Here is a 26,046-nt window from a genome sequence, read left to right as displayed (position 1 = left end):
CCCGCTGCTGCCGCCAGTCGCTTTCCAGCGCCACTCACTTAAGGAAGCAGGCGAGTGCGACTGATACCCACATAGCCTAATTTGCATGGCTGAGTGGAGGAGGATGCTGATTGGTATGGACCCTCAACCCCCCCGCCCCCCCCCACACACACACACACTCTGTTCCCCACTCCTTCCTTCCCTCCCTCCCCTTCGTCCTCTTGTTTATGCATCACATACGACACACGTGTGTTGTCCATATTCGCTGGTAGCAACAGTTGAGAAGCAAAGAAAGCAAAGCAGCAAGGCAACCATAAACAAAACAAACCAATGAGGATGCGAGAGGAGAGTGTGCAGCAGTTTAAAATGTGAAAAGGGAGAATGAAAGGAGAGGCTCTTGTTCCACACCGATGCACCCTGGGAGTGATTAGAGAGGGAAAGAGAGAGACATTGCCTATGGTGATCTTTGACCCCCCCATAAGGATGAATGATAATACCTATGCGTCTTATTGTCGCTCACTGAGAAGCAAGGCTATATGCCTCTCAATGCAGATATCAACTAGCCAGCATGACAAAAAAGCTAAAGAGCAGAGTACTGGTCTTATTTGTCCCAGTGGATACGTCACTACTGTTAGGATTGTCGGAAAGGCAACAACAGTTATTTTAAATGCTGTTGGACTGCTAATAAGAGGTACCTATGATCCAGAGCAAATGTGTGGGGATGCAGCTTCCTCCATGTAAAACATCTGTTTCAGTGCCTGAGAAGGGTCTCAGAGTGCTGCTACACTCACACCAACCACTAGGTGGCTTCAGCCCTGTTTATGTGAGTGTGAGGAGACTTAGCACCTTGCCCTCAGATGGCTCTAAGCAAGGGGAGGACATGGGGAAATACTTTAGAGTCATTAGCCTGCCTATGACATAGCCTACTGTTCATCAGTATAAATGAGATGTTCATGTTTTGAAGGATCTGATCATTCTGTCCATGTCATCATCCCCATTAGCTGGCACATAAAACTCCACTGACTAAATCAGCGTTCTGTCTTATTAGTTTGTGCAGTCGAGAGTTAATGGGAATTATAGTGCTTGTTGTTTTGTGCCTTTTGTTATGCTGTTTTTTAACTATAGTTTGTTCTGTGTCCAAAAACACCTGCTTGAGTCACCTCATGTCCTCCTTGTTACACACACACACACACACACACACACACACACACACACACACACACACACACACACACACACACTCACTCACCTGAAACTCATCAAAACACAAGACACAGGTTTCATTGCTGATCTCCATGGCAACCTGCGAGATGGGGTCATAGGTGAACATTTTCCCCAGCCTCCGTTGAGGAGTGCTTTGTTTCCTCCGGTGGATCCCTTTAACAAGGTTACACAATCGTCAGACACAAACATCTTAAAGCACACCTGCATCTGAAATTCAAACCCCCTAACAATGCATAGCAGTAGTAACAGCAGTAATTTCACCTATATGCATAATGGTACACAATTATGGCATCAGGATCAACAGAGAGTGAGGTAAATATACGATACAGAATGTATGGAGGTGTCGGACTTGCTCAAAGTCAAGCAAACAAACCTCTGACAGCTGTATATTAAGAGACATACTAGGAGGGGAGTACTAACTTTTGTGGATGTCCAACATGAAGCTGTTGAAATGGACCCTTTTCTTACGTCCGTTATCCACATGAGAGTAAAACATATCCATAAGCATGGTCTTCCCTGTGCCTGGAGTTTCCCCCCAAAAAGACAGACAAGAACGAAACATATATTCATCATAGAATATAGCTAACAATATCCCCCTCAGAAAAGCATGAAACATGACAATACCATGCATATTCAGTAGTAACAGGGTCAGTAACAAACTGAATCTAAGTGTTAGAACTATCATATGTGCTATAACCTATAGATAATGTTTTAACTGGCAGATAATGTATTACCGTAATTATATTTTGCAGATAATGGGTTATACCTTGTAGATAATGTTTTAACTGGCAGATTATGTGTTATAACTTGTGGGTAATGTGTTGAAAGTGAGCACCACCCGGTAAGAGGTGGACCTATAGAGTTGCTTGTAAAAGGTGGATGGAACAACTGCCCCCGGTTAGAGGGAGACGGCTTAGTAGGAGACGGGTGAAAAACTCAGGTTTATTGCCAGCTGCAACACACACTAGTATTACAGGAGAAAAGGAGTGGTTGTGATAAATGTGATAGAAGTGTGAAGATGCATGGTATTTTAGGAAGTGACACACACTAAAGGAGTCGAGAAGTGGTAGTCCTTGGGTGGAGAAGTCCAGAGGTGAAAGATAATGTGTTACAACCTGCAGATAATGTGTCTTACCAACATCACCATGGATATAGAACCCTCTGGGTGGTGGTGGGGGAGGCAGGGGCTCCTCCTGTAGATTAAACATAAACATAAATAAACAGTCATGACTGTCACCAAAATGGAAAATGGAACAATGTTTGTTTTTTCACAACATCTTTCACAGATGCTTGTCGTCTTTGACAATAAGCATGTCAATCCAGCTATTATGAGAATTGGAATGAGAAGGGTCATATCGAGAAAGGGGATCACTGAGTAGCTAGCTATATTAATGAATTATCATTGAATCAAGTTACACCAGAAAGTAAAGGCCTATGGAACATAGACTATTCATTTCCATATCATTGTTAAAATCCAGAATTACAGTCAGGGCATCAAGCCTCAGAGTACTACAGTATGAATCCAGTTCTCTAGACAACTAGCCTACTGCAGTGGAGCAAGACAAAGGACATCTAATCAACAAGACAGGGTTCCCACGAAGAAAGCATAATCAGCAGAACAATGGGGGGGATTTGTCAGACAAAATAGGGAGGACTGTAGAGGTTCATCCGAGGTCTAGTGCAGTGTTTCCCAACTCCAGTCCTCCAGTACCCCCAACAGTACACATTTTTGTTGTAGTTCCGTACAAGCACACCTGATTCAACTTGTCAGCTAATTAACAGGCCCTCAATTGAATCAGGGGAGTTTGTCCAGGGCTACAACAAAAATGTGTTATGTTGGGAGGACTGGAGATATGAAACACTGGTCTAGTGGACGTCTATAAACCCACTGGGTTGGACTGGCTGATTGAGATACTGTGTTGAAGTGGTGTGGTGGTGGCAGTGTTAAGTCATTCCTGAATCGTCCTGATTTTATCCAACAATCACATAATCATAGGCCCACTGTTTGCAACTTCTTGACCAGGTTGTTATGGAAAAAGATAAAGTTGTTGTCCTCTGTAAACTACCTCACAGATAACGTTTTTTTAGAGCGGATTTAATTTTGCCTACAATTCTGCAGCAACATTAGTCAGTGTCCACTGCCCTTCATGAAGCACCAGACTCTCATATCTCACGACAATGGCTGATTCATTGGCGAAAAAAACAAACATTCATCCCCTTCTTCCCACCCTCCCGTCTCCCTGTCAGGTCCTCTCCCTCTCCTTGTCCTGTCTTCTCCGCCTCTTTCCCTCCCTGTCCTCCACTGAGGTGAAATGCTGGAAGACAGTGTGTGACTTCTCACTGACTTTCCAAGCTGCTCTCTGGAAACGCGGGCAGTAATTGTCGGTGGTGGCCGGCAGCCATGTTTTAATGTTACGGCAGAGTGGAGAAGGACAAGGAATGCCTCTCCTCAGTCAGTCGGCCCTCCACTCAGCTCAGCCGCCAATTTTCACTCTCACGCTCATCCTGCACCGGCTCTGGAGTGTAGAATAGCTCACGGGCAAAAAGTTCACATGTCAACAGGTTAGTGTCAGAGGTTGAGATCTTTGTTATAGACCCCATTTTTATATCCTGTAACCATAGCAATCAGTCCACTTCTAAGAAAGGTGAAAGGTCAATGAGGACTGTTACGATGGTTGGGTATCTTAACAACTGGTCAAACTGACCAAGGCCTAGTAGACAGGACGACCAATCTGACTTGAATTGGGGTGGATCCTTCATAAACACTGTACCATTGTAAGCCACTACAAAAACAAGTGACATTGGGTCAATATTAAGTCAAGTGTAGTCTGCTCATAGTCAGTCAGAGTACAATGGTGAATGAATGCCAATGGAGAGAGCAGACAGCAGCAACATGACCTGATTCAAAACAGTGTAATTGCATAAGAACTCTATTCATGTGGTGTGTGTGTGTGGCAGACTGACAAACAAGAGGAGAGGGGGTAGTGGGGACCTTACACATCAGTATTTTCAGTCCGGAATGTACTAGACAATGGGGATGCCCTCATTACTGCACCGGGATGATGAGAGAGGAGAACCAGGGCCACCCCAGCAGGAGGTCTCTCTTTCCTGCGATCCAAAACATCTCATCCTACCCCGCTCTGTCAGTGTGCCTGCCAGACCCCTACACTCCCACCCCATAGCATAGACATCTCCACCGTTCCCTGACCTAAAAAAAACAACAACAGCCCCCCCCCCCCCCCCATACAGACCTAAAACTGCCACACCCACAAATACACGCACACCCCTTACCCTCCCTCTGACCAGGGCTCCAAAAACATTAGGGGTACAGAGACAGTCAGTGTGGCAGGCAGATCTTCTGTAATGTCCCATGGTGCCCTGCTCCAAAATGTTTGATGTCAATGGAGCTTCATGCAAGGCTAAGAGTCCAGAGACCATTCAATTTATAAAGCTCATCTAGCAGAAGCAAGCTATTTAATGATTGGGCAATGGCAATCTAACTGTGTATGACTAGTCCTAATAATGGTGTTGTGTCACATTTAATCCTTATGGATCAGCTAGACTACTATTGAACTGAGGAACAATGTGGCTTTCCACAAACACTCTACAACTGGCAAAGGGAATTTTGCTTAGGAGCATTGCTTGGTTTGCATAACTCTGTACATACTGGTAGTTGTTTTATTGTACTGCAATCTATCCCTTCTCACTGAATCGGGTCTTGATAGTGTTTCATCAACATTCTCTCGAAAGCCCACGGGGCCATAATGTTAGGTGAGGGCAAGCCAAATGTCAGGAACATTATAATCAAGTGACTAATTGCTTCTGTTTGCTAACTGGGACACAGAAGGGGGAAAACACTGGAGAATACTGATCCAGTTATTGAGAGGCATGCTGTGAGCATGCTGTGAGTGACAGATGAGTCATCCAATGACAATCCAGCATTCTCCATCAACCTTAAAAGTATAGGAAGGAGAAAGCTTCTATGAAAGGTGTAATAACCATGATGCAATATTCATATCCAATACAGGGATATATAAGATCAACTAACCACGCAATACAAAAAGGACAACCATTCAGCATGAAATTATGTATTGCATCAATTTGTTGCATTAGCTAGTCCATCAGTCTTGTGATCTATACCTCTTCTGTGGGAGCATCATCCCCTTCAGTTTTTCTCAGTTTGGAGTCTTTTTCTTTCTGTCGCTTTGCGTTGCCGTCTTTTGCCTCCTTCACCTTAGGCTTGGGTGGGGTCAGGTAGATGCTGTTGGAATACCCTCGCAGAGTTTTCTGCAGTTGCCCCAGCTGATGTAGAGCATCTATTTGTTGAGTGTCCTCCACTAGCGAGCCACAGCGGATGAGACTGTCATAGTGCTGCTCAATAGTTCTGGTGGACACCGAGGTGTCTGACCTGGCTTGGTTCAAGGGGGTCAAAGTTGATGTGGATGGATTACACGTGCTTGTTGTGTAGCCTGGCAAAGACGAGGATGAACACATACAGTCGACATACAACAGCAGATTATTATCAACTCACAACTATAATACTGTATGTTCATGTTAGGAATTATTGGTTGATCATCATGCCAATAAGTCTCATCACACTGATTTTGTAAATGGGAGTGTATCAAAGACTAAGAGGCTAGCTAGTTAGCCCTTTATGTACTGTAATGTACACCAAATCAACGTGCTAACAGGCTACAGCTAGCAATTTACGTTAGCTAATGTTATGCAAGTTATCTAACTGTACGCTTGGACAACAGTGTCAATCCTCTGAATGATAACCAAATGAAACATCTGGACAATGTATAATCTCTCACCTTTTGCAATGCTGCTCGTGGAAAACCAAATGTTGTTTTGAGTGTGTTTTATTAAATATCTAACTAAACATCTTGTCGCCAAAGACGATGCGTAGGCCGCCATCTTGATTCAATGGAGTGAAACTTTATTTATAATCATCTATAATCACCAGAACAGTTATGACACAAGTCATTTTCTTTGTAATAAACTACGTTATGGGCGAGTTATAAAGCCAATCAAGATGTTTTACATTTTATATGTCTTGTAAAGTATATTTTTGTATACGTAGCTATTTTGTTGAATTTGTGAGGAAGGAAATGCAACACTTTACACGGCTAATTTAACTCTGATTTGTTAATATTTCTGGTAGTATAGTACAATTATCAGCCAATTAAATTTGAATGCGCTGAGACATCAGGACTGCATTCAGTACGTTTTTGCGTTCTGGAGCGTTCAGTTGAGCGAAAAGGGTGTTGTACTGAACAACCAGTTGAAAAACGGAGAGTGGTTGGGTTGTGGGTTGAGGAACGCTCTCAGCATGGCCATTTCCCTTTAAATGCGTTACTTATTGCTTCAAGTCACACCTCGCGCACCCACCAAACGAGAGCAAACGTTTCTTCTATAACGTTTTGTGGCAACATGTCGTTCAGTACAATATGTTCCGCAACGTAGCAAAAGTTCAAGCGAACTGAACGCACCTCTATTGTAAATGTATGGTGCTTTCAAGACAACTGGGAACTAAGAAAAATCGAGGTCAAACCATAATCTGATCAGGTCGGAGCTCCAGAAATATGCTCGAGTTCTCGACATGGAAATCCGAGTTGGATGAAGTTTGAAATCGGAGATTTCCGAGTTCCTAGTTTTTTTACGCGCCAAAAACACACGGAAGCTGCCAAGCGTCAGCTGCTCCTCAGCTGATCGGAAGTGGAGCGAGCAACCCCAAACGAAAGGGTTAGTGCTATCCGGCATCTTTGGGACGTTCCTACACTAAGACCTACCCTTACCGTTTTAAATTATATCAACTTCAATGGTGTAGGGACATGGTAGACCCTGGTTTTAATGTCAATGTGTAGACACTTGCCGTGACCCCACTCTCCGAGGGTGTCTCAGGAAGAGTTAGGATATATGCAAAAAAAACGTTTTAAATACTATTCATACATGCGTATTAATACACACTTGTACATGTTTGAAATAGGAAAAATATAAGCACCCACCCATTTATTAATATAATTATAATTATTATAGGGGACGTCCCAAGGATCCAGAATAACACGAACCCAAACGGCAGGGCGAACCAAGCTAGCGGGGGAGAAATGGCTGATACCATAGCTGATACAAGGAGGCTATTCTCCAAGCCTCAGAACTTGAACGACGCGTATGGACCCCCAAGCAACTTTCTAGAGATTGATGTGAGCAACCCTGAAACGGTCGGTGTCGGAAGGACCAGGTTTACCACGTATGAAATAAGACTGAAGGTGAGCATACAAGATAGCTAGCGAGCTAACAAAATAAATAGGCAAACCATTAGCTTGCTCTTTAGGGCAATGGACCTGGTCATCTTGATAAAGGGGATTGAGTTTAGTTAGGGTTACACTAAGAAAGAGATGTCTACCAGTCAGATGTAGACAATATTCGAACGGTCAAATCGGTTAACTAGCTTTTAGCCACGGAGTAGCTAGGTAGTTGTTAGTAGCTATAACAGTTAGCTAGACGGTGGATTTAGTTTTTAAAAAACTAACATACTTGGCATTTGACCAATTCAGATGTGTATTAAAATGATTAAACTATTTCTGGCGAGGTTATCAAAGAATTGTTGATACAATATTATTTAATGGGCCTCCAGTTTTGGTCGATAGCCTAGCCAGGTAGCTAGGTAACTGTTAGCTTCTCTGACTTCAGGAATGTGAAGTCAATGGAAAGTTACAAATATGTTGACAGTGGGTCTTGTTTTGTGTCTTGTTTGCAAGAGCCTCATGGCCAAAGGCCATGGAGCCATATAACTAACTAACTAACTAACTAGCTAGTTTGTATTGTCTTTAACGAATTAATTGTTTTACAAACCGTTAACAGATCCTTGTTATGTTCCAGCCACACCCCTGTCATAGTGTAACTGGTAGATAGTGAATGAGTTTGGGACTACAAGGTTCAATCTGCATTTTTGTCTAAATTGAGTAATTGACATGGCTTTGTTCTGTTCTAGGTTCTTTACCTATATAGTACTCGAAATACCCCAATTCATGTTAAGTTCAAAATAATATAATATAGAAATTGCTGACACCATTCAAACCAATAAGGGTCCTGAACTTTAAAGCCAATTGTCCTAGAATCATCTTTTTGCAGATAGAACATTATAGTACCAAGCTCTCGATTTGTCACACACCAACAGAAACAGAGAGCTCAACAAGGGTGTATTTTAAAACAATAAAACAGTCTTTCATGCTAAGTCTCTACCCAAAAGCAGAGCTTGGAGACCAGCTCCCTCACTCAATGAAGAAATGTCGCCTCTCTATGCCTCTACTCAGATATTGAGCAATACAGATGAGTCCAATGTTTTTCTCTCCCCCTCTCTTATTAGTCATAGCAATACTATTCCAGTAAAGGGACTCTGTGTAAAATGTAGTTCTATGACATGTTGTTGTACTGAAACTACTGGTCAGCTTCTCTGGAAGGAAGACAGGATGTTGAGCCAGGCTCAGCATCAGCGAGCCCCACAGTCCACTTACTCACCCCATGCATTTCCTTTCTGCTCTGCTGGGGTGGAGAGGTGGGGGCTGGGGGGGTTAAATAGTACAGATGCATGTCCTCACAAAGCTAGACCTCCTTGCTTCCCTCTGGTGGGGAGAGGATTGGATGGGAGGAATCGAGGAAGTACTTTTGAGAATCACATCTGGTCTCATCCATATTTATAAACTGTACTATGGAGAGTGAAAGTCAGTCATCAATAACTGTTTAACCCTCAAATCAGTCGCTATTGATTGCTTGTAAAGAAAACAAAGTTATTCAAAGTATCATGACAATAAAGATTATGACAGACTTAATGCATGGGGTATAACACAATTTTAAAACCTGTCTGGAGCTTGTTCTAATTTTATATGAAAGCAAAAACATCCCAACTGAATACAGTTACCAACACAACAACACTTTTTAAGACTGCTGAAAAGGCTCTATTTTTCATCCTCTACTTTTATGCCATTTGTTTCACACCACTATTTCCAACACAGAGTGCATAATACAAAACAAATGACCAGAATTATTGCATTTGAAGCAGTACATCAAGAGCTAAGCATGTTATCACCGTACCACTGTCAACCCTGCCTGATTGTCTGGGCTGTCTCTCTCGTTGTTTTCAGTAGCGTGGTGGTTTAGCGCTACGCGGCCCTATAGTATTTATAGCTTCCCCCTACCTAGAGAAGCCCGTCTGCGGGCATTAGAGCTGAATATAAGGCTACTGTACTTGATTAGCGTGTAATAATTAGCATATGCGTGTAATCAGCATTTATTGTGCGCCTCATGGCCCTCTGTGACCCTGCTTTGCATAAGAGCCAGGGATAAGAGTAGCATCCCTCACTTCTCAACAAACGTGGTGTCAACTTTGCTTTGCTTCTCTCCTTTTTCCTTTCTTCTCTTAGACTATACCAAAAGGTCTGCCTGGTACCTTGGCCAGCCTGGAATGCTTTGCAGTGTTGCTTGTGTTTCGGGTTCTCTCACCACTTAGCTATAATATTTTTCTCCTGTATTTATGCAATGAAATGTTAGTAGATCAACCCCCCCCGTCCCCCGTCCCTCTCATCATCCCATGGCAGTGAGAGCCCGTACGGCCGTACTGAGTTTTCTTAATCCCCTCATTGATAGGGGAGAAGAATGAATCGGGCTGGTGTGTGGAGAGGGGAAGGCTTCATCCCCGTCCTCGTATGGGCTCCCCCACCTACTCTCACCCCCCTGGGGAGGCCACAAAAGCACCCCCTCACTCTTCATCCACCATAGCCCTGCATCTCCAACGTCCCTCGCCCAGCCTAGTCGAGAGAATAGTCACCTTAGTCCACGAGGACTCTATAAAATCTAGTCATATGACACCTGACCTTTAACAGGTGAAATGTGTGCTTTGCCTGCACCAGCAGTGTCCGTATCTGTCAGGTCACCTCTTCACTGCTATGCCTCCTATAGGCTCCCTTCTATACTTTGGGTGTGTTCGTAAATTCAATCTGGAGTGCCAAAGTGCGCTCTGGGCATTTGTAAATTCAGAGCGTTGTCAGATTGTTCGTAAGTAAATTCAGAACGTTTCGCTCTCTGATAGGTTCAGAGCGCACACTGGACGCTCTGACCAAGGAGTAGAGTTGATCCGAGCGTCCTGACCTCACAACGGCACCCAAGCTAACTGGCTAACGTTGGCTATCTTGCTAGCTACTTCCAGACACAAATGAGAGAACACTTCACTCTAAACATTTTACTCACCCCTGCAGAGCTAGTTAGGCAGAGCTTTGGTGACTATCCAGAGCTTTGGTGACTATAACTGTGCTGCTGGCAGCAAATTAATTACGCTTTTTTATCGGCGGTTACTGACACCTGCCATATTGAACAGGTGTTGAACGTTCATAAATTCATCAGTTATTCTGCGCTCTGGCACACTCAGACACCAGTGCTCTGAAATCAGAGTAGATGGCCTGAGTGAATTTGCGAACGCACCCTTTGAGTTCCTGTTTCTTTGGTTCCTACTACTCCTTCTGTCTCCACTTCAGTATCTATGGTAACTGTTGCACAACTCTTTCAGACAAGTAGTATTATAACTTAATCATGCAATGGTTTGGTAGTATGTTCATTTCTGTGATATTACGATGTTAGCTGATATGGTCGTATTAAACATTTTCATGGTCAGTGCCGAGGTCATTTTATGGTGACTTGTGTGACATTTCATGGTGAAAGGTGACATTAGGGTCCCTGTGAGAGAAAGTGTGACCAGTCAATTGTTGTTTAGGCCTAATTGATTAAATATCAGAAACTGCGTTGTGCATTGCAGATGGTGACAGTTTCTCTGCTAAAACCAGCATCATGTCCTCAAGTTAACCTAGAATTCACGTGTGCAGACTTGTAAACCTGAAAATGTGGTCTTGTGTAAAACAATAGAATGTTGTCTTTGGTCTTTCCGTTTGTCATTTGTTATATTTAAAATGTCTTCTGCTAATAATATACTGTTCAAATAAGCCCCCTCTATAATGGAAGGCTATTGCTAACAGATTGAATAGCCTAATTGGTAGTTCACTTTCATGGGCTTTAGTTCAGGGTATTTTTTTTTTACGTGTCTTGAATGTTGAGGAGATGCTCTCTACACAGTCCTAATGTCTCTCAATGATTCAGTTTGATGTGAGGGTGAGAGGACTTTTCTCTCGCTCTCTCAACAGAGTAGTGTATGTTTTTGAACTCGACAAACGGGGGGAAAGCTTCACCACCAACATTAGACCTTGCCTTTGGTAGCCTCCATCTCCCCCTTCAGAGAGCACACAGGAGAGCGTGTACTTTGGGATCTCACTTTGTTTATGGACAGACAGGAGCATATAAAAAGGCTTCTTGCAGCTCTCTCTCTCTCTTCCACTCCTCCACCTCTCCACTCTCATAGCCTCTCCCACTTTCTTTCTCTCTTACATTTGGGGGGAAAAAACATTTTGGTCATTAATAAAATAGGGAGGGGTGGAGGGGCCTTGTCAGGCACAGTCAAGTATAATCCAAACTCTACACCATCCTCTCTGACAACTATTTTAATGGAAATGGGGAACATATTGTATCAAGGCTACCATATCCTACTTGAAATGACAGTATCAAAAGTGGGAGTTGATACTATGGCAACAAAGCAGCTTTCTGCCTGCTAGGCGAGTTGGAGAGAGGAGAGGGAAGGCTGTTGGGCTGTAGGGGCGAGAGAGGGAAAGTGCACAGGGGAAACGACAGTGAGGGGGGAGACCCACGGCCCCAACGCCATTGTTCTCTCCTCTTTCCCTTTTAGAATATGATGCGATGAGATGGTATTGTGCTGCCATTTTTCATACTTTTTATTTTTGAAAGGGAGAGCTAGGGGAGGGTAAGAAGGGGGCAGGGGGGGTTAGGGATGCGGCACTCTCGAACTTGACTTAATCCATCCTGCTAAAAGCTAATGCATAGGCGGCCTTGAACCATTTTCACAGGAGAGGGGTGACCTTTCTCTTGAGGGGTTTGGGCTCTTTTCTCCCCCAAGTCTTTAATGAGCTATGGTATTGTCTCTTCCTACACATGATGTTTCACATGCATTTCTAATGCAGCGGTGGGTTACTCAAGGGTTTCTATTCCTGCGATGAGAAAGCTTTTAGTAGGCCACTGGCTCAGTGAAGTGTAGTTGGAAGTTGGGTATTTTTGTGTTGTTTATGAAATGGACCCTGTGCACTCACTTGCTTAGGCTTACGTTTCTCTCACTCTGCCTTGCTTTGTCTGTCGCGCTTTGTCTGTCGCGCTTTCCCTCTCTCGCTTTCTCGCTCTCTGTCTGTATGAAGCATAACCTAATCACCATAGCCTAGGCTGTTCATGGAAAGACTACTTATACGATGTTATAGCAGTAACTCAAACTTTAATCACTTTGTTACATTATCCTTTCTGTTGTAATTCATTCTTATCTTGTCTAACTGCTCAGGTCCAGCTAGGTATTGTATTTCAAAATGCATTGTGATTATTCAAAATGAGTATGGTACAGGTAACTGCCGAAATAAAGGAAACGCCAACTTAAAATGGCGTTGGGCCACCATGAGTCAGAACAGCTTCAATGCACCTTGGCATAGATCCTACAAGTGTCTAACTCTATTGGAAGGATGCAACACCGTTCTTCCATGTGAAATTCCATCATTTGGCGTTTTGTTGTTGGTGGTACCGCTTCAGAATCTCCCACAAGTGTTCAATTGGGTTGATATCTGATGACTGAGACGGCCATGTCATATGGTTTACGTTGTGTCTTCCCATATTCCGTTTTCTCAGTGTTCAGGGGTTTCGTTAGAGTTCAGAAATCTGCATTTTCAAAACTCATACCATCAAATCTGCATTTTATACCATTTCACCTGTGTTTTACATTGAAAGTCAACAGGTTTTTTTGCTTCATAGAGTCGTCAGGTAGCTATAGTTTTCCTTCACAGAAAATACATTAGTGCAACACATTCGGCAGAAAATAGCTTTATTTTTTTATCAGATGCCAACACAAGTGCAATGCTATTTGGCTAGCATACACACAAATACATTTGTTTACAATGAAAAAGCAAGGTATTTCTGGCAAACTATGCATGGTCATCATATTTCTAATGTTTATCATATAAATGTAGTCAGGTACATTTCCTAATGTTTTGTTTGAAGTTAATCTTGCATTTAACTGGAGAAAGGTAGGCTACGCTGAGAAAAATACCGGAGAAATGTAGCGCCACATCAGTCAGAGCGCCATGCCTGCTGATAAAATGCCCATTCGTGAATTCTCATCCGAGTGAAGTGCTGCTGAAGAACAACATTTCTGATGCCGAGCAGAAATGTAAAATTAGAAGCATTTAAGATCTGCGCTTACAAAATGCAGAAACATATTTGTTAGGCTTTTTTTTTTCTCTCTCTGAAGAACAGAATTCTGCGTTAACACACCTCCTGGTTTTGTTTTTCCTGGTTTTGTTTTTCCTGATTTTCGCTCTGAAACACTTTTTATAATTATTATTATTTAAAAAAAAAAAGAAGAAAAATAACAAAATTGCGTGTTCTCAGTCCACAACTGTTTAAAGCACATCAGGAGACCACGTTTTGAGGTAAAAATCTAAGACATTTAGAATTTTGGTTAGTTACCATTTTAAAGAGCCACTGAGCATGCTTATTGGCAAGTGTTTTTCTGTTGTTTTTTCAAAAAAATTGATTTCGGTCTTGTTTCCTCAATGATTCCGCATTTGGTGAATGGTGTTTGTCCTCAACACTAGATGCAGAAGCCTATTTCACTTCCTCAAAATATGTCATGAACTTGCTGAGAATGTGTCAGTTGCATAATTTTACTTCAAAGGTCTTTGGTGCAGTATTTCACATAAATGTGCGACTTGTTGTCTTATGTTAACAAAGTCGGAACTGCTGGACAGGTGTCTCACTGGCTATGCTATTGGATTGAGAGCAATCACCGCAGATGGGCTCCTGAGTGGCGCTGTGGTCTAAGGCACTGCGTCTCAGTGCCAGAGGCTTCGATCTCGCCAATCTCTTCACTACAGACACCCTGGTTCGAATCCTGGCTGTATCACAACCTGCCGTGATTGGGAGACCCATAGGGCGGCACACAATTGGCCCAGGGTCATCTGGGTTTGGCCGGTGTAGGCCGTCATTGTAAATAAGAATTTGTTCTTAACTGACTTGCCTAGTTAAAGGTTAAATAAACATTTTTTAAATTCACCTCTTGTTAGTGGGCAAATGGACATTGTCAAATCAAAACCAAACCTTAATTTATGGATGTTCCAAGCTCCGTCTTAGACGAGACTGACTTCATTACCAAAATTATACACATTGTAATACATTTTGACTCAATAACTGATTCTGACTCACATCGTGGCCACATAAGCCGTTTTCAACGGGATATGTTGCTTTTTAAAGGCAGTCGCTTTTTAATGCAAGTGAGCGCGCAGCACCAGCCAGAGACATTGTTTGGTTAGCGGTGTTTCTGTAGCGCTGTTTCTGTAGCGCTCATGTGATTTCAGAGTTTGCAAAACAATTGGCCACAGGATTGTTGCAAATCAACATGATATCCTTCTGCCAGGTAGGCATAGGCTACTTTGTAGATAGCATTTAATTGACAAGGTTTTTGGGAAAGCCTTTCCATCAACCAGCAGACGGTTATCCTAACGGCGACACAACGTGAAGACGAGACCAGACATGCACCACACAGACGGGGGCATTCCTGTACCGTTTCAGAAAGTTGCAGGAAAATACGAGTCGCAGATGCATTTTGTTCATCTTTTGTTAACTTGGGCACATAAATGTTTTTTATTTAACCTTTATTTAACTAGGTCAAGTCAGTTAAGAACAAATTCTTATTTACAATGACGGTCTAGGAACAGTGGGTTAACTGCCTTGTTCAGGGGCAGAACGACAGATTTTTACCTTGTCAGCTCGGGGATTTGATCTTGCAACCTTTCGGTTACTAGTCCAACGCTCTAACCACTAGGCTACCTGCCGCCCCAAAATGAATTTTAGAATAAGTTCAATACATTTACTTGATTGGGTGGTCCAGGGTGTCCCAATCAATGCCTTATTCCGTAACCTGAGTCACACACCACGCCCTCAGCCCCCACATGAACCACACCCCAGCCCCAACCTACAGCCAGGTGTGAAGAGGACAGAAACCTGATCTTTGACTTGTGGAGCTCCCACGCACTGCCTCTTTACATGGGGAGTGGTGTTCTTAGTGTTTGTATGTGTGAAATTAGTGTTTGAGACCGAACAGTGTGGGCGAGCTGACTACTCACCTTTCACCTGACTTGTCCTCTCTTCCTCTCCTCTCACTGTTAACGCCAATCTCTTAATCATAGGTTGCGATGGGGTGGTGATTGAAAGCGCAGGTGACTTTCATTTTCTCTCTTTTGTCCTGAGCATTGAGGTCCAGGCAGGGGTGTGGATCAGCAAGCCCAAGAATGAACATTTGGAAAGCGTAGTTTGAGTCAACCAGAATTGTCCAAAAGTCAAGTGTGTGTGTGTGTATGTGTTGTGCAGCTTGTTTGTGTGTTGTCTAACTCTAGCACCTGTTTCTCCACACAGAGTTCTGCTCGTGTGTGTTTTGTGTGGGAGCGTTGGGACTGGGCCTGATGGGATTAGCGTCTCGGCGGTGGCAGATTACCTGTAACCATGATCTGTTGTCGTGGGGATTAACTTCGCAGTGTTCCGTGAAGCGTTCCGTGCTGTGAGGTACCAGAACACTGGGGGACAGCCCACTGAGAGGGAAGACCGTGGCTACAGCTGAGGGGCTCTAAAGCTAGGCTAATCCCCTTCTCCTGTGACCTGAGAGGAAGGAGGGGGTGGTTGACAACCTCACCTGGAGACAGAAGGGAAGGAAATAAGAGGAGAGAGAATGGCTGGGTAGACAAACGAGAGGGCATACGACTACAGAAAGAAAGGGGGAAAGGAGAGGTGAAGGATGGGAAAGAAAGGTGGAACGAGAGAGAAACATTCCTTCTGTTCTCCTTGTAGTGTTCTATACCTTTTTCCCTCACCTTGTTCTTTGTCCTCCATTATCAACTGTCAGAAGAACCCCAACATAAGGCAAAATCTTATTTTTCAGTTACTTTTAATACTTGTTCTGATATTACCATTTGACTTCATTGTAGTTTTTTGTGGTAATAAAAAAGAGCAATTGTTATCAAATAACTTCAATTTATTATTTTCAAATCCTTCCAAAAGAATTCTCTCTTCTACCTCATTAATGTAGAGTAGAAACATCCATAATTTTAAGGAGCGGTGGGCAAAAAGAGAGGAGCGAGCGGAGAAGAGAGGACAGAAGACAAGAGGAGAGTACGGTTTGTGTTTTTCCCAGTGAAAAGACTCAAGAGGGGTCTCAAGGGCAAAACAGTGACTTATTATAGGAGAGGGAAAATATGAAGAGGAGGGGACGGGGGGAGTGAGAGCGAGGGAGACCATGAGAACGAAAAGGCCACTTCTGCTCTCCTTTCTTAATTAGTCCCCCATAGTCCATACAGCCCCCCTCCCCTCATCCCACCCATTTATTCATCTATTTACTCAGCGTGCCAGCTACCTATCCATCTCTTTATCACACTCACACACTCCTTCGTTCTCCTGCTCATCGATCAGTCTGCCACTGCTCACACACATCGCCCTGCATTCATCCATCCAACAGCTCAATGGTTTCTCCTCTTGTGGCTCTCCATGAATTCTGACCTTCTGCGGTTGCTGTCTGTCTATGGGGAAATGTTCTTTTTCTCTCCAGGTTGTGTATTGTGGCTGGGATGGCCGCAGGATCCTGCTGTCATGACAGGTGAAGAGCTTTGGCATTGTGTTCTAATGTGCTGCTGTACGCTTCAGTGGTGTATGTCAATGCCGAAACATTTCATGAAATGTAATCTCCAGTGCTCATTAACTAGCACTACGCTCTCTCTGTCTCTCTCTCTCTCTCTCTCTCTCTCTCTCTGTCTTTCTCTGTCTCTCTCTCTCTCTGTCTTTCTCTGTCTTTCTCTCTCAGCTCATCCAAAGTGCATCAGACCTTGGTGAGCCCTGTAAGAGCAAACTTTTATTCTTCAGTCCTCAATACAGGATTTCAATTTCCAATTGAATTTTCTATTTGTATGGCTCTTTTAACAAAGTCATTTGCCACAGAGTACCTAACACAAGGCTAGGCCCAAACGGCACAATGGCAAGCCTGTGTCATTCACGCTGCATCTACTCCTCATAGCCAGTGTGTGGTGCGTGTCTCTGGGACAAAATGGCTGCTGTTTATCACTTGGTTTACTACACGTTAGTGGTGGAAGGGTTGATGGTACCATACAGTGTGTTGTGAGACCTATTGAAAATAGATTTTGTAAACCCCAGTCTAGTATCAATATCACCAGGTTTACCCCAAAGAATGTAAGAAGGTGCTGCGTCAGACCCCTTGACTTCTTCCACATTTTGTTATGTTACAGCCTTATTCTAAAATGGATTAAATAAATAAAAATCCTCAGCACTACTCCATAATGACAAAGCAAAAACAGGTTTTAAGAAATTGTTTCTAAATAATAAAAAGTCTTCAGAACCTTTGCTATGAGACTCGATATTGAGCTTGGGTGCATCCTGTTTCCATTGGTCATCCTTGAGATGTTTCTACAACTTGATTGGAGTCTACCTGTGGTAAATTCAATTGATTGAACATGATTTGGAAAGGCACACATCTGTCTGAGGTCCCACAGTTTGCAGTGCATGTCAGAGCAAAAACCAAACCATGAGGTCGAAGGAATTGTCCGTGGAGCACCCGAGACAGGATTGTGTCGAGGTACAGATCTTGGGAAGGGTACCAAAAAATCTGCAGCATTGAAGGTCCCCAAGAACACATTGGTCTCCATCATTCTTAAATGGAAGAAGTTGGGAACCACCAAGACTCTTCCTAGATCTGGCCAAACTCAGCAGTGCTGTGTGTAGCTTAAGGGAATGGGAAAAAAATAAATACAAGTAGAATAAGGCTGTAATGTGGACAAGGGGAAGGGGTCTGAATACTCTGAATGCACTCTATGTATATACAGTTGAAGTCAGAAGTTTACATACACTTAGGTTGGAGTCATTTAAAACAAATTTTTTAACCACTCCACAAATTCCTTGTTAACAAGCTATAGTTTTGGCAAGTCGGTTAGGACATCTACTTTGTGCATGACACAAGTAATTTTTCCAACAATTGTTTACAGTGAATTATAAGTGAAATAATCTATCACAATTCCCGTGGGTCAGAAATTTACATACAGTAAGTTGACTGTGCCTTTAAACAGCTTGGAAAATTCCATAAAATGATGTCATGGATTTAGAAGCTTCTGATAGCCTAATTGACATAATTTGAGTCAATTGGAGGTGTACCTGTGGATGTATTTCAAGGCCTACCTGCAAACTCAGTGCCTCTGCTTGACATCATGGGAAAATTAAAATAAATCAGCCAAGACCTCAGAAAAAAATTGTAGACCTCCACAAGTCTGGGAATTTCTCCCAATGATGAACCAAACACCTGAAGGTACCACGTTCATCTGTAAAATGAATAGTACACAAGTATAAGCACCATGGGACCACGCAGCTGTCATACCGCTCAGGAAGGAGACGCGTTCTGTCTCCTAGAGATGAATGTACTTTGGTGCGAAAAGTGCAAATCAATCCCAGAACAACAGCAAAGGACCTTGTGAAGATGCTGGAGGAAACAACAGGTAAAGTATCTATATCCACAGTAAAACAAGTCCTATATCGACAACCTGAAAGGCCGCTCAGCAAGGAAGAAGCCACTGCTCCAAAACCGCCATAAAAAAGCCAGACTACGGTTTGCAACTGCACATGGGGACAAAGATTGTGCTTTTTGGAGAAATGTCCTCTGGTCTGATGAAACAAAAATAGAACTGTTTGGTCATAATGACCATCGTTATGTTTGGAGGAAAAAGAGGGAGGCTTGCAAGCCAAAGAACACCATCCCAACTGTGAAGCATGGGGGTGGCAGCATCATGTTGTGGGGGTGCTTTGCTGCAGGAGGGACTGGTGCACTTCACAAAATAGATGGCATCATGAGGTAGGAAAATTAAGTGGATATATTGAAGCAACATCTCAAGACATCAGTCAGGAAGTTAAAGCTTGGTCACAAATGGGTCTTCCAAATGGACAATGACCCCAAGCATACTTCCAAAGTTGTGGCAAAATGGCTTAAGGACAGCAAAGTCAAGGTTTTGGAGTGGCCATCACAAAGCCCTGAACTCAATCACATCGAAAATTTGTGGGCAGAACTGAAAAGGTGTGTGCGAGCAAGGAGGCCTACAAGTTTGGACACAAGTCATTCAAGGGTTTTTCTTTATTTTTTACTATTGTCTACATCATAGAATCATAGTGAAGACATCAAAACTATGAAATAACACCATATGGAATCATGTAGTAACCAAAAAAGTGTTTAACAAATCAATTATTTATATTCCTCAACGTGGCCACCCTTTGCCTTAAGTTTTGCACACTCTTGGCATTCTCTCAACCAGCTTCACCTGGAATGCTTTTCCAACGGTCTTGAAGGAGTTCCCACATATGCTGAGCATTTGTTGGCTGCTTTTCCTTCACTCTGCGGTCCAACTCATCCCAAACCATCGCAATTGGATTGAGGTCGGGTGATTTGTGGAGGCCAGGTCATCTGATACAGCATTCCATCACTCTCCTTCTTGGTCAAATAGCCCTTACACAGCCTGGAGGTGTGTTGGGTCATTGTCCTGTTGAAAAACAAATGATAATCCCGCTAAGCGCAAACCAGATGGGATGGTGTATCGCTGCAGAGTGCTGTGGTAGCCATGCTGGTTAAGTGTGTCTTGAATTCTAAATAAATCACAGACAGTCACCATTTAAAACAGTTTGTTTTCTCCTATCAAAGCCATTAAACTCTGAGAATGTAGAGTTTAGAGTTGTAGTTGCTCCACAATACTTACGTAATTGACAGAGTTAAAATGAAGCCTGTACAGAATAAACATGTTATAAAACAAGCGTCATGTTATCAATAAGGCACTAAAGTAAAACTTCACAAAATGTGTCAAATTTTTTTATTTTGTCCTGAATACATAGCGTTATGTTTAGGGCAAATCCGACACATCACTGAGTACCACTCTTCATATTATCAAGCATGGTGGTGGCTGCATCATGTTATGGGTATGCTTGTCATCGGCAAGGACTAGAGGTTTTTTTTAGGATAAAAATAAATGGAATAGAGCTATGCAAAGGCAAAATCCTAGAGGAAACCCTGGTTCAGTCTGCTTTCCAACAGACAATGGGAGACATTCACCTTTCAGCAATAGAATAACCTAAAGCACACAAGGCCAAATATATACAGTATATACACTGGAGTTGTTTACCAAGACTTCATTGAATGTTCCTGAGTGGCCTAGGTACTGTTTTGACTTAAATCGTCTTGAAAATCTGTCAAGACTTATAAATGGCTGTCTAGCAATGATCTACAACCAACTTCAGAGCTTGAAGAATAAATATTTTTTTTAAAGTGTAAATATTGTACTATACACGTGTGCAGAACTCTTAGGCTTACCCAGAAAGACTCACAGCTGTAATCATTGCCAAGGTGATTCTAACATGTATTGACTCAGGTGTGTGAACTTATGTAAATGAGATTGCTGTACTTAATTTTCAATCGATTTGCTAAAATGTATACAAATGTTTTCACTTTTTAATTATGGTGTAGATGGGTGACTTTTTTAAATTTTCATTTTGAATTCAGTCTAAGGGGTATGAATACTTTCTGAAGGCACAGTAAGGCAATTTTTTCCCTTAAGATTGCAGGAAATGGCAGTTACGGGTGTTAAATAAATGCAAAAAATCTCAAAAAGACTCGTACTTAACGCGATCTACAATGCTTTAGTTCAAACTCTCCTGGGGTGTATTCGTTATGGAAACCGTTTAAGAACCAAACGGAACAGAGAGGGACCTACCTGAATTTGTTCAATAGAAACTCATGTTTTCCATTTGCAATAAACAGTTTCTGTTGTATATCGTTTTGCAACAGAATCGGTGTAATGAATACACCCCTGGAGTGGTCCCTAGTTATTTATACTCTTTAACTCTCTGACCTTAGTCTGTTTACCCTACAGTGCTCTGGTTCCCCTAACCCTGCGTGCAAACAGACTCCATCACATTGTGGTACAGTAATTCTTATGCAATCTTTTACAATCCGTGCGCCACATCACATTCTTACATTTTAGTCATTTAGCAGACACTCTTATCCAGAGCGACTTACATGAGCAATTAGGGTTAAGTGACTTGTTCAAGGGCACATCGGCAGATTAAAAAAAAAAAAATTCACCTAATCATCTCAGGCATTCGAACCAACAACATTTTTGGTTGCTGGTCCAACGCTCTTAACTGCTAGGCATCCTGCCGCCCCCAATCAGAATCACCCAAATCTTCAGTTGTTAATCTTCTGTTTCTGAGACCGAATGGCAAAGCAACAAACAAGTTTGAAAAATCCAATGCAAGAGACACACTGCACGTACCGCAGCCTAGTCCGGCAGTTGAGTCGCAATGGTGCGGATTGCCTCCCATTTAAAATGAAAGGACTTCTGTCGGAATGCATACAGTTTAACGCAGTTGGTTTGCACGGCGCTTAAGTATTTTATTTTTTGATCCCTATTTTCTCCCTTAGACCAATCTGCCCATCTTCAAGCTGAAGGAGTCTCGTGTGCGGAGAAGGTACAGTGACTTTGAGTGGCTCAGAGGGGAGCTGGAGAGAGATAGCAAGGTGAGCCATCTATGGGGGGTTTAAAGCATTCTCGCTACGCTTTACACAGGAAAAAGGAAATAAAAAAAGAGAAACACAACAGTAAAATTGCTAAACGCTTTTCACTTGGTTTCTGCCACTAATGTGTGTGTGTGTGTGTGTCACTCTTAGGTGGTGGTCCCCCCTCTCCCCGGGAAGGCTCTGTTCAGACAGCTTCCGTTCCGAGGGGACGAGGGGATATTTGACGATTCCTTCATCGAGGAGCGGAGAGCTGGGCTGGAGCAGTTCCTCAACAAGTGAGTTTACACAGACATCCCTAGATCCTCTGCTTCCTAGAACCAGGGTGTTGTTTTGTGATTGATGTCAGGCGTGTGAGAGCGTGCATGTAGGCATGTGTGTTTGTTAAACATATCAATGCAGCTCAATCTTAACCTTAGGAGCCTATGAAACACTTAACATAAATCAGTTGATCAATTAGATTCCCTCTCGGTGTCGTTAACAACCTGAACACACACAGCCAGATATGTCGTCTCCCCCCCTCCTTAATTCTCCTTCATAATTACCTGGTAAACGAACAAGAAGTGTGTCCCTTAGTACTTCCTACCTTCCTACATTTGTTTTATTTTAGATGTGTAATTTATGATAATTGTGTCTCAAATTACAGCAAGTGGTTTCCTGAGGCATGGTGTGTGCACCCCTGCTTATTTTTTACCCCAGGGTGTTCTCAACCCCATGTAGAGAACAATAAAAGTTAGAGTGGGACTGTAATTATTTGCTTTGATTGCAGACTTGGCTATTATCTTTGTTTCATGTGCAAATGTGGCGAATGCTACCTGTTAGAATATTAAGTATGTAAAACCATACATTGGTTTTTCAAGGGAGCTGAGAATATGTTGGTAATTAAGATTTCTTTTTTTTTTTTTTTTCAATTAAATGCTACTGTTGATCATAGCATTGTTTGGACTTAATAGCTGCACAGTGGAATGGAGCTGGTTCGCTCTGCTGTTATAATCTGTGATTGAGTGTATTGTGGAGAGGAAAACCCTTTTCCTGGAGGTAAACACCATTATCACTTGTAAACAACCCAGCAGAGGAGGAGAGAACAGCACAGTGAAGTTTAGAGGGAAGTTAGTCGGCCATGTTGTTCAAAAACGGAAGGTGAGATTTGTAATCAGACTTGGGATGGAGGAGTGGGGACAGGGTCGGGTGCAATTAGAGGCCAGGTGAGATAGTTTAATTGAACCCTGTCAATCAATAAAAAAAAATGTAATTAGTTGGGGAGTGTTGGTAGGGGTGGGGCTCAACTTGCTCATTTAATGACAAACGGAAGCCTCCTCAAATCCTCTAAGTTTTCTGTTTGACCAGTATGTGAACCCTTGGTCATGCTTTGCCTTCAGAAATATTTCTCATTTTAGACTGTAGCTGAGAGTGCGTCGGATGATGAGTACGTCAGTCATGGAAAATGGGTCTATCTTTACATTTTTTCTTTCTTTCCGCCTTATTTTTTTATTCTCTCCCTTTACTTTGCTTCCATCCCTCACCCTCTACCTGACCTCAATGGTCATTCTTGCTCTTAATCAAATTCTCTGGCTCCAGATGTAACATGGAGACTTCATGAATTGCCAATTTAAAATAACATTTAGTAAAGGTGCTCCCTATTCCCTCTCAATGACCATCAGACATAGGTCAATGGTCTTCCAAAATGCACCTGACCTGACTGTTTGGGCATTGAAAACATACCTGCTGAAAATGTGGGCACGTTTTGCTACCCTTCTGAAAACTTTTCACAGTTTTGTAAATCAGGTGAAAAGGAGACTGGAGTAGTACTTTACTGTCCAATTATGGTCAATGTCTCTCGTGGTGCGCTCTCATGGAAGCCTTATGTTCCTTATGAGAACGAAGAGGAATAAGTAAGGAAGACATTATGGTCAAGGATTGTATTGACATTTTTTCCAGAAATAAAATGTATGAACAAAATGTGTTCTTTGTTACCATGTACTTTGTAACCATGTCAGAAAGACTGTAACAACGTGTATTCATAACCTCTGTCTCTCCCTGTCTTGTGTTTCAGAGTGGCTGGTCACCCTTTGGCTCAGAACGAGCGCTGCCTGCACATGTTTCTACAGGATGAGTCTGTGGACAAGACCTATACCCCCTCCAAAATACGACAAGCCTAAGAGCAGGACCACCACTCGGCCCAGCCCCCGCCCACAACCCCAGCCCCCGCCCACAACCCAAAGCTCTCTACTGCTAACGGTCCTACTCTGCTCTGACCAAAAACACTTCTATGATCTTCACTCTTTCATTTGTAATCACTTTCTTTCTGTCTTTTATTTCCGTTTGATTAGTGATCTCATGTAATTCTCGTTTTCAACTCTCGATTGGATGAAACTAAGAAATGGTTCCAATGTAATTGTGGTTGAAAATAATTGTTTTTGTTTTTTGTCTCAAAATACCACTAACTTTGGTATTTTACATTTATCTGTATTTATCAGTTAGGTATGTCTTGGATATTTTAATTTTAAAGAAATATAAAAAAAATACCTTTCCATGTATGCAAACCTCATGTTTAAACCCCATACATTACGCACTGTTTCCACTCAATGTCCAATTGGAATGATTGTCCTCACCACCATAACTGCGACTTCACACACTTTGTGGAGGGTCCCTGACTCTGAAAATCACACTTTGTAGATGATGCCTGACTCTGAAAATCACACTTTTCTGGATGGTCCCCTGACTCTGAAAATCACACTTTGTAGATGGTCCCCTGACTCTGAAAATAACACTGGACAGTCCCTGAAAAAACGAGCTCAGACTGGGGGAAATATAATGACGTCAGTGATCTTCTGGTCGGAGCTCTAGGATAATGCCAGAGATTCCGAGCGGTATTTCTGTGTTGGATGACTATTAAAATCAATTTTTTAAAATCCCATTTGGCGCTTGCATTCCCAGTTGTCATGAATGCACTTAAATCGGAACTTTCCGAGTTATCTTGTACGCACCGTCAGTGTGTACTACCAGCCAGCACTTCCCCTGTTAGTTAGCCTGTAAATTATTTTCTAATGAGAAAAAATGCACGACAGAGGGGAACCCCACAGAATTTTTCTACTGACTGACCGTGCATGTGCGTTTATGACATTTGTATACTGCTGTGCCATTTTGTTTATTTTGAAAGTTTTTCAATAAAACAGGTCAAGCGCACTCATACGCATGAGGTGGTGATGCGTTGTCATGTTTTCCTGAATAAAGATTTCAGTGAATACACACACATTTTGGTCCATGCTGCTTCTGATCTACAGATGTTAGGTCCCCCTGCCATGGCAACCTGCTGTACACCAAACTCCCTATGAACCCTGTTTTTCTCCACTTTAATTGGATTGAACGACATTGATCGCCACTAATGATGTTGTCAATGGTATTTTTTTTTTTTTATCGTTATGAAAGCCAATATAACGATAAAGCCCTTGATTCATCGGACAGCACTTGAAACCCCTGAGCCAATGTGTTATTGTTACAGCTTCTCCCAAGGTCTCATCTGGGGCATTGTATTTGCCATGACTCAATATGCACTCTACTGCAGTCTAACTTTAAAACCCATGGCATTTGTGCTCATTGGGTTTCAGGGAATTGTACCCTTCTTTCTGGTTCACATTCACGTGGTTTGGATTCCAAAACTCCCTTATACCTGAAGAAGCTGGATAGCATATTTAGTGAAAAGAAAATATATTCAGCAATCAGTGTGGCATAGGGCTAACTCAATGAGTATTTGGGACACCTATAATTCAAAATCATTTATTCTTCTAATATATTTCAGGACAACTCTCACAAAATTATTACTCGCACTTTGTACAACAGAGAAAAAATATTTACAGCCAACAGCAAAATTCAAAAATCCAAGTGCTGAATATTTTTTTCCAGTGTTAGTGTCTAACTTCAAAGTAATCCTTTTTAATGCTTCCCCACACACTGACACACCAACACAAACAGGTGACATTTCACTCAGCCTTAAACATAGAACCCTGCTCATTACAATTACTTGTTTTATTTCTAAATTTGAGAGCTTAAAACAGCTTTTGTCAAGTCCTCAGGGCCAGTTATATACACACAAT

General features: G+C 42.4%; 2 protein-coding genes across 2 annotated transcripts in view; one reads left to right on the top strand and one right to left on the bottom strand.

Moving 5' to 3' along the window:
- Positions 1 to 6,170, bottom strand: part of afg1lb (AFG1 like ATPase b) — a 31,065-nt gene extending 24,895 nt beyond the window's left edge. Inside the window, exons 1-5 of the mRNA XM_029736271.1 lie at positions 6,018 to 6,170; positions 5,344 to 5,672; positions 2,339 to 2,396; positions 1,624 to 1,725; positions 1,229 to 1,356 (exon numbers count right to left, since the gene is read on the bottom strand). Coding sequence (XP_029592131.1) covers positions 1,229 to 1,356; positions 1,624 to 1,725; positions 2,339 to 2,396; positions 5,344 to 5,672; positions 6,018 to 6,120 — 720 coding nt within the window. The 5' untranslated portion in view covers positions 6,121 to 6,170. The remainder of the gene's footprint in view (positions 1 to 1,228; positions 1,357 to 1,623; positions 1,726 to 2,338; positions 2,397 to 5,343; positions 5,673 to 6,017) is intronic.
- Positions 6,171 to 7,252: 1,082 nt separating this feature from the next.
- On the top strand, positions 7,253 to 25,172 carry LOC115176371 (sorting nexin-3). The gene is made up of 4 exons (XM_029736400.1): positions 7,253 to 7,472; positions 21,860 to 21,955; positions 22,106 to 22,230; positions 24,006 to 25,172. The coding sequence occupies exons 1-4, from the start codon at positions 7,311 to 7,313 to the stop codon at positions 24,109 to 24,111; spliced, it is 489 nt and encodes a 162-aa protein (XP_029592260.1). The 5' UTR covers positions 7,253 to 7,310; the 3' UTR covers positions 24,112 to 25,172.
- Positions 25,173 to 26,046: the final 874 nt, after the last annotated feature.

This window comes from Salmo trutta, chromosome 1, assembly GCF_901001165.1.
Source record: "Salmo trutta chromosome 1, fSalTru1.1, whole genome shotgun sequence".
Classification (NCBI taxonomy): domain Eukaryota; kingdom Metazoa; phylum Chordata; class Actinopteri; order Salmoniformes; family Salmonidae; genus Salmo; species Salmo trutta.
This window is presented reverse-complemented; position numbering and strand designations above follow the sequence as displayed.